General features: G+C 37.6%; 2 protein-coding genes across 2 annotated transcripts; one reads left to right on the forward strand and one right to left on the reverse strand.

Moving 5' to 3' along the window:
• Positions 1-96: 96 nt before the first annotated feature.
• gngt1 (guanine nucleotide binding protein (G protein), gamma transducing activity polypeptide 1) lies at positions 97-766 on the reverse strand. Its single transcript, XM_030788723.1, has 2 exons — positions 671-766; positions 97-222 (listed from the first exon to the last, which is right to left on the reverse strand). Exons 1-2 carry the CDS (start codon positions 764-766, stop codon positions 97-99), a joined length of 222 nt encoding a protein of 73 aa, XP_030644583.1.
• Positions 767-2,637: 1,871 nt separating this feature from the next.
• Positions 2,638-5,094, forward strand: tfpi2 (tissue factor pathway inhibitor 2). Its single transcript, XM_030788721.1, has 5 exons — positions 2,638-2,721; positions 2,941-3,111; positions 3,388-3,567; positions 4,209-4,382; positions 4,543-5,094. The coding sequence occupies exons 1-5, from the start codon at positions 2,649-2,651 to the stop codon at positions 4,632-4,634; spliced, it is 690 nt and encodes a 229-aa protein (XP_030644581.1). The 5' UTR covers positions 2,638-2,648; the 3' UTR covers positions 4,635-5,094.
• Positions 5,095-14,223: the final 9,129 nt, after the last annotated feature.

Here is a 14,223-nt window from a genome sequence, read left to right on the forward strand (position 1 = left end):
CAAAAAAGGTTTCAGCTATGATAAATCGGTAGCAGGTGTCCATGGGCACTATGAAAGGGCTAAATCGTGAAAGGTAAACTGTTCCTCTTGTCCACTTTATGAAATGACACATCCACCCTTCTCCTTAAATGGGTTCTTCTCCTCAGGGATGCCTTTAACTAAGGGATCGTCATCTGTGCCACTTTGAATGTACTCCATGACCTCTTCACAGCACTTAGACACCTGAAAACCAAGAATAATGAAGAATCAGACTCATAACTCAAAAATAACACAGCATTACTGTTAAGATATTTTGTTTAAAATTGTTTTCGAAACTGTATTAACAAATGTCTGTGATTGCATACAAGTCATCGTTGCCTTATAAATGATTACATACATTTATTCTATAGTGGAGCTGCAAGCAAACCATTTTCTGGAATTGCAGTGTGATCTTCTGTTTTTTTTTTTTTTTTTTGTTCATAATGAATCCCTTGCTGTGTGCTGAACTGAGGGAGTAAAAGTATTCACTAGCTTCTGTTTAAAGAAATGATTTTAAACATAAAACTGTAAACTGTAATAAATATATTTTTTAATTTATTGACATGTTTTTGTGGCATATTAGCTTTACTGATGATGACCTGAGTTTGTTGCAGGTGTGTTTCAATACAAAACCCAGAATTCCAAGACTTACCTGTGCCCTCTCTAGCTTCACCTCTTTTTTAAGCTGGTCTACTTCCATTTTGGCTTTGTCCAAGTCCGTCATATTCTCTACATCTATGATCGGCATTGTCTGTGAAGAGACAGACAGAATTTTGCACAAGGTGACTCGCTTGTGTCATGATCATAGAGCCTTGGTTGAACACTGATTTATTTTGAAAACAAGGTATAAAAAAGTGATGAGTAATTTGAAATCACAAACAGACAGTTATTAACATTAATTTATCTTGAACTCTGTTGTCAAAATATACTGAAAAGCAATAATTAAACCTACCGCTGCTTAAAGTGAGCTGTCTTCAACCCTGAAAACGGCCAGAGAATCCTGCTCCTCTCCCTCAATCCGGGTTATAAAGTAATCTGCATAAACATTATAATCTCTTAATCTTATTAAAACAAGATCTTTTATCAAAGCCCTACAGCTTTATTACTTTTTTTTTTAATAAAAGTGAATTACATGTGGGGTTTTTTTGTTATTCTATATTTCAGATGGTATAAGATTTTTCTCTTTAAAAAAACTGATTCGGTTAAAAAACAAAAAAAAGAAAACAGAAAAAAAGAAAAGTCAAACAATACTCTATTGCTAATATAGGTCAAGGGGACAAATGAAGTATTACAGGTAACTGTGATAAGAATGCTAATCCGTATTTGCCCTCAACCTGTCATGTTAGATGATGCATCATTGCTCTTAACATGGTGACAGTATTCCCAAACAGCTCCTCAGATGTAGTCATACCCACAGCTTGTATCTACAGTAACCATGAACACAAACATAATAACTCTTACATCCTTTTTGTGTGGTTATGTCACAAAGTCAGTCACTATGTCCTGAATTTCACAAACTGTTGCTATTTTTTTGTGGTGGATAGTTCTTGCATTTCCAATATGTAATAGGGTTTTTCTGTATTTCTGTTTTTTGATTAAATAATATGAATAAAGAAAAACATTGGGAGGTAAGGGAGGTGGAGAAAAGTTATGTGGGAGGAACTTGGAACAGTGCTGAACATTTTTGAAAAATAGAAGATAAGAAACTGGACATGGAAACTGATAGAAAAAGTTGAAAATAAGGTCATTGTGATTAAATGAAGTCTGTGTACGTCTAGGTCTTTGAAAAGGCTATTGTCAAATAATTATAAAAATGGGTAAAGAGATTTGTGTATAAATATTAACTTTTCCGTCTCTGTTCTATCAAGCACATGCAGAAATGTGTCTTTCACACGAACAAGATTATTAATCTATACCATGGGCTTTTTCAATCTGTCTCTCTCGGATATAATGCTCTATCACTCAAGTGCTGGTCGGGATGTTTTACGAGACTGTTTTTTTCTTTTTGTTCTTCTTTTAATCCTTTGCAAGTTAACCACGGCTAAATGGGTGCAGCTGGGAGCGATACTACAGTGAAGTAGTAAGAAGAAATGGTAGTAAGATTATACTGTGGGTCACAATCCAAATAAATAAATAAACATTTTACAAATGAGTATTCTCTCGAAATAGTTTTACTGTGTATTCCCCAGGGTATTTTGCAATTAAAACCCTCTCGGATGCTCTGTAGTTTTATCCCTTGTCATAACAGAAAACTTCGTTTTTTTTCCTAACAGGGGAATGGCCTTTACATAAGTACATGATGGCTTATTTCCAAATAAGCAATACTCCACTTTTTAAACGTGAGGTGAATGAGACGTGATCATAGATTTTAAATATCGTAATTGGTACATTCATTTCCCTTTCTTATTGTGTAATGAATTTGGATGAACGCATTTCAATCCACGCAGCATTATGTTGTAACGCATAGTTTGTCATACTATTGTTTGTCTTGGAAGTGACTGGTAAACTGTATCCCGCCCTTTCTTTCCCACCGGACAGAAAAAAAAGCCCTCGCACGGGTATAAAAGTGAAGCCCGAAGAAAGTCGAGTTCACATTAAACTACTAGCTGTACTCTTCACAGAAATTTACGATGGAGTGCCTTTTTCTCAGATATTTTTTGCTTAGCGTTTTGCTTAAGAGCGCCGTAGCAATACTACCAAAAGGTACAGTAGATTAAATAAACTTTATTGCATATTGACCCACCTTAGATCATTAGGCTTTTGTGGGAACGATGGAAATATATGAGAGCATTAGCAAATTAACAGCTTTCTTGGATGATTAATCGATATACGATGTACCAGAGACTGTTATAAGTAGAGAGTCGTTCTTTATATATGCCTGGTGTTGAACAATGTTTCATTTTCAAATCATGCTTTTTACAGAAGTGTGCCTCCTTCAGCTGGATGAGGGACCATGTCGTGGAGACGTTACCCGTTATTACTACAACACTGTTACACAGCAGTGTGAGGAATTCAGTTATGGTGGTTGTATGGGCAATGCAAACAATTTCAAGTCATTTGAGGAGTGCCGTAAAACATGTTGGAGGATACCAAGTAAGTGATAACGTCGGACACTCTCAGCGTCAGCATCGGACACTTTCTATTCTTCTGTTTCCCGATTTATCAAGAACATCTATAGGAGCTTCTTTGTCTTTTGTAATCATCTAAGACGTGCTCTAACACTTGATATACTATAAATACTACTACTACCACTATCTATTCTACAGTTTGACTAATGTTAATAATTTTCACGGGTCGAGAGGAACAGAATATGCCGCGAAAAACCTTTACGCTATAACTTATGGGATTTCTTTTACCCTTTGTCATCAGAGATTCCCCGGATCTGCAGATTCCCAGCGGAGGTGGGGCCGTGTCGCGCCAGTTTCAAAGTTTACTTCTTTAACATGACTTCTATGCAATGTGAACCATTCATTTATGGTGGCTGTAGTGGCAACGAAAATCGTTTCCAAAGTTTCCAGTCCTGTATGGAGTACTGCAGTCCTTCAAAAGGTAGTCTATGTGAACCAGGTGCAAATGCAGCTGTGGTTGTTTCCTTGAAACTGATCAAACAACTGTAGGACAATATAGAAGTCTTTTTTTTTTAGTTGTTGTGCACCAAATTATGTACTGTATATCTAAATAAAACAACAGGCCTATAAGGACAATGCATGTTCATCTAGTAATTAGATAAGTAATGGCTTTGTAGAAAATTGGTCAGCTCTACTGTAAAAAAGCATACCCATCATGCCTGCAGTATGTTGTCCAATAATGTCTTGATAGTGAACAGTTCTATGACATTAATGAAATGGATGAGTGGAATATGATTATATTTCATTTGATGAGTCATAATTTGATATTCATTTTTTCACTGTGGCATGCTGATAATACATTCAACTCCTATAACTATTTTCTGGTGAATAAATTCGGCAAATAGTCCTGCTTTCGTGTCTTTTCGAACTTAATGGGCCCTTGTGTTATTTTAAGACCAGATATAGTAAAATGGCATTATTTCATTGTTGATAACAGTTTTCTTTCTCTCTGTCTCAGTTCATTTATCTTAATATGATCTTTGCATTCTCTGGAATCAATATGATCTTTGCATTCTCTGGAATGTTTTGTTTTAATTATTGTGTGTTTTTTTTTTTCTACAGCTACTCCAGTGCTCTGTCTGGACCCTCTGGACAAAGGAACATGCTCAGCATCCATTCCTCGTTACTACTACAATAAGTCCACAAAGATGTGTGAAGAGTTCATTTACTCTGGATGTGGAGGGAGCAGCAACAATTTTGTCTCCAGGCAGAGCTGTATAGATGTTTGCGGCAGAGGTATGTATGAGAAATGCGATCATTATAATGTTTGTCACGAAATGTAAAACACAGTGTGGACACTCTAACATATTACATTTAGTGCAGTCTGCAAACTGAAGAAATGTTATGTGGTGCATCCACTGTAAATATTGTGTTAATATTATATATTTTTTCTCAGGTGGGAAAATTTGGAAACGGAAGACGAAAGTAGACACCAGACGAGTTAGATACCCTATCAGAAGGAAACTTGTCCGATCTACGTTGCACTAGTTGGCTGTCGTTATCTTTTTGCTGCATGCAGTCATAAAGCTGTCACACTGTATATAAGACTTTGGAGTAACCAAAGTTAACTTTACATGCACTAAATCTGAATGTTCAGATGTGAAGTTAACCTAAGAGTAAAATGTTTCTCTTTCTTCAGCTCAATGTGAACTCACAGTACTTACTGTATATTATTTAGCAAGTTATTAACAACAGTATTACCTTTAAAATGATTTCCACAAAATGTTAATATAATGTACATTCACCCATAATCAGGTAGATATTACATCATAAAAATGCTATTTTAAAGAGTCGGCGTTAAGTGAATCATGCCTTTCTATTATATTGTAACATTTGACAAAAATCCAGAAAGCTGGTTTGCTATGTTTTTCCCCCCTTTGTCTTTTTTTTTTAATTATTTTTTTGCCAAAGGGTCGTCTGCTGATTTCCAATTGTTGCACCTCATATTTTGTGTTCATAAATAACGTCTTGCCTTAAATAAAGTATTTTTTTATATATACATTGTCAGACATACTCATTACAGTGTTTCTTTTTTGGAATATCTTTTTTTTTTTTTTAGAGTTGTTTTTGTTCTTTTCACTCTATCTAATATCTTTTAAAACAGACAGGTACATGGAGATGTTCAACATTACACACACTATATTGCTTGTTAGGTCCAAGAGTATGAAAGTGTTTATGGGTGAAATGAAAATCTATTGCCTATCTGTCTCACATTGAGCATAATAGCTGATGAGCATGGTACAATGAGACATACTGGATAAATAAGACAAATATGAGCATTTATGAACATTCTGAACTACTGTTCAGATCTCAAGGACATATATGTATTCTTTGAAAATCTCTTCAATGGCAGATTCTTGGGTTTATTACTGCAAGGTTACAAATTTGTTATCTTAAATACTTGTGTATCGAATTAGTAGTAGTACAGTGGACACTGCATATGGCATTAAATGATTTGCTTACAAAGAAAAATGCACAACAACAAAAACTAAAAACTTAACCTATTTCTAATGGTCATTAGAGGCACTTGGAAATGTTAAAAGATGTCCTCGTATCAGGGATAGTAGAGGCTTTTTACTGCTTAGGCTTAACAACCTGCTCTGATTCTTGGAGTATATATTGCATTGCTGCACAGGATCAGAGACTGAGAGTAATGATGAGTTCCAAAACCCCATCGGGAGGACTTAATGTAGGAATCCATGGAGATAACCCAATCTTGAAAACTTAAATCAAGCCACTAAGAATAATGACATTCAGTCATGAATGCAAATATGGGTTGCATGGGTTGCAGTTTAAGCCATATCAAAGAAAGCAGTTGTGTTGGTGAACACTTTGGCTTTTATCACAGCCCGTCTGTATTAACTTTTGAGGTTTTAAATTTTAGGTCGTCCCAGAGACGGATATCGTTGGTATATGTTTGCTGGTATGACTGGTGACAGCTTAAAACAGATCTACAATATTCAACATTTGTAGTGCTGGTGAAATTACAAATATATTAAGCAAATTGAAGTATAGGCTCCTTTATGCCCCCTGGTGCACGGAGGAAGTTGATCTTCAAAGGATTTTTACGAGTTAAAATGCATTCTAGGGACGGTGGGGCTACAAATGCCTTAATAACGATATCATAGCCGTGGCTATACTAACATTTTAAATAAGTTAACGAGAAATCAGGTAATAATAAATAAAACAGATAAAAGGCCGCTAATGAGGCTATTCACTATCTCCACTGGGATCCTCGTCATTCCTTCGAACACCAGGTCATGGCTTCACGTTTACCAAAATGGCCACTAGGTGGAGTTCCGGATTCATGTTTACAGAAAAACAAATATAATTGCCAATGAGGTTCCATTTACGTGGATGCGTGCTATCTTTTTGGGTGTGAAACATGATTGGCACGCTTTGTTTCAAATCGCAAACGTAACAATGGTCGCTTTATTGTTTCTCTTCAGAATGGTTGTTTAGTTTTCTTGCTGATGAAACGTTTTGGATGCGGTTGTTTTTTCTTTTTGACAACCTCGAACAACCAATCATTTGAGATCAGTTTGAGTACTTTAGCTGTATATAGCTAAGCGGACATGACACTGTTTCTTTGTCCCTGCGTCCCCATAATCATTCATAATCAAGTTGTGTACGACTGCACAGCTTACAGATGTGTCTACAGCACATAGTCTAATCAGCACGTCTAATTCTGTAAGAAGTGTCTTATTTGAGTGTTTCCTGTCCTGAAACACAGATGACCACAACCGTGCATTACATAACAGTCCGGAACACGGTGGTTTGCAATTACAAGATCAAGTGATTCTTTCCCCCAACATCCTGATTAAAAATAGGAGCGCCCTGCCACTGCCGAGGCTGGACCTAAAATTGTGCGAGAAAATCATGTCAGTAAACTATAAGATAACCGCTCGAATGAGTTTTTTGAAGGCACTAAAACAGTAACTACAGCAGTAACTAATGCTATGCCCCAGTCACACTGAACTGAATTTTAAAGTCGTAACCTCAGATCCTAAGAACCTAAATAAATAAATAACAGAGATTTGTAACAATATGGTAAAAATATAGTGCGTAGAGAGAAATTTTAGAGACGTAATTAAAGATGTTTTAGGTGTTATTGCCTCTGAAAAACGTCTGATAACTAGTTTTAAGAGAATAGATGCACTCTTTGCCACCTAATTCTGACATTTAATTTTGAGATCATGCAAGAGGAATAAAAGATTTCAGCCTGAGGTATTTTGCAATGAGCTGCAACTTCCCCTGTGCTGTGGTCTGCAAAGGTTAACGTTTTACATTGAAAAGAAATTCAGTAGATTTCAGCAGACTTGGCAGGTAAACACTTTGGCACAATTGAATTTTGCAGCTTAATAAAATGATATTTAGTGTACATGTGCTGGGAGGTGGCAATGCACATAGATAAAATTTTGAACCCCCTAAATAAGCAAGGTGTGTGCTTTATGTAAATCAACAATGTCAAATCGTAAGTTTTCTTCAATTGCACTTTTAAATTACCAGTGACACATTCCAGTGCAGATGCCAAACCCCATGTGTCTGTCTGAAATATTCTCTACTGTCTGAACAGTCTAGGATGTGGAGCCAAAACGTTGCAAGCGCTGGAGTGTAGGCTCATTTCAAATCCTGAAACCATTCTGTACTCTTACCGTGAAATCATTCTCTTGCAATGATTTTACCAGTTTGGATGCTTGACTTGTAAAGGCTAAGAACAGTATTAGAGGAGAGGAAACTGGTCCTGCTGAATCAGTTGGTGCTCGTGCTGCAAATGTGAAGAAATAGAACAAAGAGTTCTATCTATTTTTTTTTTTTAACCAATTCCAGTAATGTGCATTTATCTCCTGAAAGTTGTAGAACATCCAGTTTTTGTATTCTCAAGAATTATTGAGACTGATGATATCATATTATCACAGGCTGACATTTTCCATTAACTGAGATCAACCTAAGGGGCTTGCTGCTGACTGTGTATATGCACTCATAAACTGAACCTGTAACATGATCCCTGAAGAAACGCAGGGATACATGGCAGGTTAATTACCGTCATTCCTGTCATCAGAGAGGCATTTGTATGAGTGAGGGATGATGAGGCTTGTGGAGGTTCTTGAATTGCTCACTGAGAACAGCATGGCCCTGTCTCCTCCTTTGTTCAGAGGCGCTGTGCATGGGGGATCGTGATAAATTAAAGCCGCACACGCTCACATTAGACAAGAAAATGAGGATTCTGTCTCATTGTCACAAATGGTTAGTTATAGAAGCCAGGTGAAGATATATATTCATGACAAGAGGCTGATATAAAAAAAAAAAAAAAATCATGAACGGAATAAGAGACACGCATATGGTTGATGTAAGTTCCACATAATTGCACCTGAATTGGCTGACAAGCAAAAAAAAAAAAAAAAAAAAAAAACCTCATGGCTTTATCTGGAAGAACTCTTTGGGACTCTTAGAAAATTATGCTAATCCAGGAAAAAAGAAATTAGCTCATAGGTATGTGGCTGAGAACAGGGATTTTTTTTTTTTTTTTTTGCCAGCAGGACTATTCACAGCACGTATTTCATGATAAATCAGTGTGCCTGTTTGAAATGCACTCCTGTTAGTTTCTTGTTTGGTACAGCAGACACATTTGTATTGGATGGAGACACTCGATACTAATGGTATTATCACTGTTCAATGGCTCTATAGCTTCTTATGAAACAGATCTGATGTAACATACACTCCTCCTGGCACAGTCTGACACAATTGCTTTGAATATGTTTGCTTTTCTCTTACTCTCAGGGAAATCAGTTGTGTTTGTTTGCAGCAAGCCCGGCGCCAGGATGAAGTGACTGAGGGGGCAGTTAAAAATGGTGAGGGGGCAAATCTTTTTACACAGTACTACAGTAGGTTATTATCCTGCAATGTCTATATCTGCATTTTTTTTCATCCTACGGATGACAATATAGTGGCGTTTTGACTATATACAAACAATTCGCTAAATTTAAGTCACCACCTAAAATTGGTCTGGTGGTAGGTGTAATGAAATTCATTGATTTAAACATGCAATAGCACCTGAAAGGTCAAATAACAACAACACAAGACCACTGTTTCAAAATCAAATAATACATTTATTTCACAGCAGTGGTGTAGCCAGTATTTAACTTGAGAGTCCTCGTACAATCTGAGGGATTGGAACGCTCGGAGTGTAGGTCTACGAGATGCAAAACAATACCATTTATGAATGAGTCTAAGCACTGGAGAAACAGAAAACTTCAAAGAGGGTGTTTCATTACTGTCGTCTCTGTGACACTTGTATCTTGGCCAATATTATTTTTGTTGTTTTTCCTATTTTTCTATAGGATTGATAAAAGTTAAACTGGGGGCTGAAGGGGCAAAGCCCCCTCTTGTCCCCTCCTGGTGCCGGGTGCAGTTTACAATGTCTCTATCTTTTTGCGTGCGCACATGACACAGTGAGAGGCGTATTCCTGTAGCCTTCTGTGAGGTACGGTGAGGACAATTTTGCTTTTGCTCTGCCCACTGTGTCTAACCTTTACCTCAGGTGTGGCTGCCCTTTGAAAAAGATATCCTCCATGTGTGGTGAGGATATTTGATAGAGGAAGATAAAATAAGGTCACAGACAGCGGTCGTATTACCTCAAAAACAACACCTTGTGGTCACACCAGAGGTTAAATTAAGTGGTATGGTTTAAAACAATTTCATGGCATTTTAGAGACATGCGTTCAAATCCTTATATGAACACAGCAAGGATAAAATTAGTCCTGAAGACAAAAAGAAAAAAAGAGAAAAGACAGACATATGTGCATCCTGTACCCATGTGAACTGAAATCCCCTCTTTACGCAGATTTTTGTCTCTGAGTCACTGAGATGACAACTCATCGTGGATTTGAAAGTTTTAATATATCATAAATATGCAGCTTCACACTCTCACCCAGCTTTATGTATGTGTCTGCATGAAGGGGGGGAGCGGGGGGTGTCAGATGAGTGTTTTAATTGCAACTGAATTTATCAAGTGAAGTGGTTTCTTTGATTTCCTGATGGCCATCATCAAATACTAAGTCACTGAAACAATACCGATCAATGTTCTGTATGAAAAGCCATGTTTCGCTTTCCTAAATCTGGTTTTGTTATAACCCCGTGGTGTGGCGTCAGGGCAAGCAAGGCAAGCGCTGCTTGCCTAACTTTCCTGTGCAAAAACAAATGCCAAAAGGTGTATCTCTTAAAAGTGATCATTTTCTAAGTATATGCACAATACACAAACTGTTACTGTCTATTTTAATATATATCCCGTCACCCACTCATTGCCCTCTTGTGGTGTATTTGCCCCTTTTTTGCTGTGCTTTTCTGCCGAGAATAAGCTGTGCTTGCCTACAGCTCATTAAACTCAACAGCAGGGGCCTGTACTACGAAGCGAGGTAACTGGATTATCCAGTTAACTTCTGGTTAAGTTAACTCAGGGTAAGTAGCAAACCACCTGATAGAAGAGCCCTATGCGTTTGTTTTACTAAAAGAATGAAGCCATAGGGCTCTTCTATTAGGAGGTTTACTACTTAATCTGAGTTAATTTACCCAGAAGTTACCTGGGGGATTCCAGAAAGTGGGTGTAGTGAAAATGCAGAGTTAGTTAACTCAGAATAAGTAGTAAACCTACTAATAGAGGAGCCCCATGGCTTCATCCTCCTAGCAAAATGAAGCCATAGGGCTCTTCTGTTAGGAGGTTTACTACTTGCTGTGAGTTAACTAACTCAGAGTTTTCACTACATCTGCTTTCTGGAACACCCCCCTGGATAAGCCCGTTACCTCGCTTCATAGTACAGGCCCCGGACTGTTCAGCTGAAGTCATGAGTCCCATTGAAAATAGTAGGCCAAGGCAACTGGTTTTAAAATTGCTTGCCCTGTCCTGTCATCACATTTCGCATGTGTGCAAAACGGATCGGGCAGCCAGGACGGAATAACTAGCCGACTAAAATGCTACTTTGAGTGATGTTTCCACTGAACTCTCTAAAGTTGACGTTAGACAGCTAACATCAGAAACACAGGAAAGGCAAGCGTTCTTGAAATTGCTTGCCCTGTTCTGAGATCAGTTGTGCATTTGTGTCCTACAAGCGTTGGGCGGTAAAATGATTGAAACGGTCTACTTGTAGCGACTGTCATCCACTAGACAATTTAAATAGCCTTTTTACCGGATTGAACAAAGCTAATGTGTGCAGAAAGGAAAGTCCAGGGTCCTACATCAAAGGGTAAGCATTAGAAGATTACCACAAAAACTGTGTATTGAGTGTGGAAGGTCTTCCTTTAATATATTTTTGAAGCAAGCTTCTCCAGATATGTGCAATGTGTAGTATAGTTTTGTGTAAATTAAAATAAATAATCTCAGTTATTTTTTCCTTTGGTTAGGCAGGGTGCAACAGAAGAGGCACTTTACTTTCATGACAGGAAAAACAGACAGTTGAAATCCATGAGACAGAAAGTTGCACCATACTGGGCAGACTACAAATTCCAGAGAGCAGTATGGTTATGCTTTAAGGCCATACAATAGTATGTTTGATTTTAATATTATTTTTTTTTTGGCTGTTTCTGTAATGGACCACTTCAGGCACCATGTGTGTTGATATCTGGATATCTGGGGGGGGGTCCTGACTTCTGCTTGCCTACCCACCGCACGCCACTGTTATAACCCTACTAGAGAAACTTCCTGAAATCTTGAAACTTCTTTTCTCATGTTTACATCAGTAAATTAACCATGACCTTAGAGTACGTAAAAGGGTCATGGAGTGATTCAAGTTAAATAGCATTATTTTTTATAGACACTCTGACAGTTGAGATAAACCTAACAGAAACAGAAGGGTTATCTAGGCATTTGCAATTATCAGTCTCAGTGTGAATGCATTTCACACTTTAACATTCATTTTCAAGTATTTTGCATAAAAAAGGAATCTTTGAGCATTTTTCAAGCCACACTTACAGAGAGCTTGTGTCAGTTGCTGAGAGCTACAGCCAGAGTCAGTAAGAGAATCCCTGCTAATGACAGCCATTTATTAAAATAGGGGATTATTCTTAAGTGAACACATTAGTTTTGCTCTGGAGATTAAACCGCACAGAGAATTTACATGTATCAACAACGGCTATTAGTGGTGACATAAATTATGGTTGGTGATATGTAACTTATTGATTAGCACTCACTTACACTTACTCTTGTAAATGCACATCTCCTTAAAACAAATTTGTGAATTCAAAACAGAGCATGAATGTGATATGCTACATATAGAAATGCTCTGATGTTGAAGTAGTGCATCCCTCATGTCCTTATCAACTTTAAGTGTCGCTGCCAGTGGTGATGATGAAAAATAAACATTATCTCCATCCTTCTTTTACTCATCACCAACCTTTCGTGACATTCTTGAATGTGAACTGTGCCACTCCTACTTATTAAGTGCCTGATTTCATAAACAAAACAGTTTGAGCTTTTTCAATAAGTGCTGTTTAATGTATAGCTAAGGGATGTATAGGGAACTCACAAGCCGAATATACATGTAAAACAAACTAAACGCTTCCCCGTTGTAATATTTGCAGTGTATTAAATGGGATGACGACAACGTTTACAGCGAAGCTTTTAACTAGAACGCAGGTACTTTTCTATTGGATTCCTCGCAGATTACCTCACCGGTCAGAGACGTATAGAAACAGTCAGAATATGTTTTGTAAGCATTCAGAGCGACTGTCAGCGCGTGGTGATACCTATAGCGCACTGTGTTTCTTTAAGAGTGATGAAGCCCCGCGGTCAGCCGCTAGTCAAGGAGGAGCTCTCTCTCTCTCTCTCTCTCTCTCTCTCTCTCTCTCTCTCTCTCTCTCTCTCTCTCTGAAAGAAATCAGACAGTTAGATGCACTTGGATTACCGGCTGGTGAGCTGAAACAACGTTAACAACCTCTGACTTGAATTTGCGTCTGAAATCGCAGAATCTGCTCCTGTCATAAAAAGTACATAGCTGCCATGAATCGCAGCTGACATCACTTTATGACTGTTTTTTTTATTACCAAGTGGATATGCTCTTTTGAGATTTGAAAAAAAAAATTACGCTGAAGTATTCGCCCTCACAGCTGCTTAATAGGACCGCAGACGATGGAATTCAGTCTCAGAGGCTCAGCTTTGGCTGTGGTCTAATCATCTTGCCATTCTGGAAATTGAACAGCATTAGAAATTTTAACTTCTTACGCCGGTAAAGGTAAGACGTGATTCAGTTAGTATGCAGTGGGCAATGTGCAGTTTTACAACCATGATATTTATTACCCTATATATATTAACGATTCTTGCGAAATGTAGTTCACCTGTTTTTTGTTCACGGACATTCGTCTTTGCGTTGTGTCATTATAGCCTATTTCCCTTCACTTAACACTACGCGGTGACCTTTCGATTAGACTGGAAGTGCGCCGACCGAGCGCACTGGATTAAGTCAACTTCAGGGATGTTCATACTAAATAGTTATAAGATCCGTCTTGCCTATAAAAGGTCATATCTGTACGAATTTCAAAATAAAATAAAATAAACAGTTACAAGTTTAAAGAAAGAAACAGAGTCAAACTGGGAACATCGACTGACACTTCAAGCGTTCAAGTGTACAAAATATTTATCTAACAAGAGATTTATAATACAAGTACATCTTAAATTTAGACGTGTAAATAGTAGTTGAATGTGAAATTATACTATGTGTGACCTATTTTAGGAACTGTAAATATACTGAGATTTGTGTTTTGCTTTATACCAAAACACTGTCATGATGATGCGTAGTTAGTGTACATAGATTGATTACTGTCCTCTTGTCCTACTAATTAATGGAATATGCTTGCTAAAAGGAGTTAAAAAGCATTGGCCAGCTAAGAGGGTTAAAATACCCTTTTTGTATTTAAACACTGACCAGTGGCTAAGCAAGGGCTATTCCCATTACAGCAGAGGGCTTTTTGAGTCCCATATCGCCGTGATAGAAGACTACAATTTTTCTCTTGTGTTAAAAGTGTCATCTAGTGTTGCACATACTGCGCTAAATACAAGATATTCCTTTATCTAAAAACTGAAAGGCTA

Source organism: Chanos chanos, chromosome 12 (assembly GCF_902362185.1).
Source record: "Chanos chanos chromosome 12, fChaCha1.1, whole genome shotgun sequence".
In the NCBI taxonomy this organism is placed as follows: Eukaryota; Metazoa; Chordata; class Actinopteri; order Gonorynchiformes; family Chanidae; genus Chanos; species Chanos chanos.

Excerpts from the sequence above, each read along its gene's own strand:
- gngt1 (XM_030788723.1), bottom strand. The coding sequence starts at position 766 with ATGCCGATCATAGATGTAGAGAATATGACGGACTTGGACAAAGCCAAA. Across the intron at positions 223-670 it reads TGAAGCTAGAGAGGGCACAG|GTGTCTAAGTGCTGTGAAGA; the intron begins GTAAGTCTTGGA and ends CTTGGTTTTCAG.
- tfpi2 (XM_030788721.1), top strand. The coding sequence starts at position 2,649 with ATGGAGTGCCTTTTTCTCAGATATTTTTTGCTTAGCGTTTTGCTTAAG. Across the intron at positions 3,112-3,387 it reads AACATGTTGGAGGATACCAA|AGATTCCCCGGATCTGCAGA; the intron begins GTAAGTGATAAC and ends CTTTGTCATCAG. Across the intron at positions 4,383-4,542 it reads TATAGATGTTTGCGGCAGAG|GTGGGAAAATTTGGAAACGG; the intron begins GTATGTATGAGA and ends ATTTTTTCTCAG.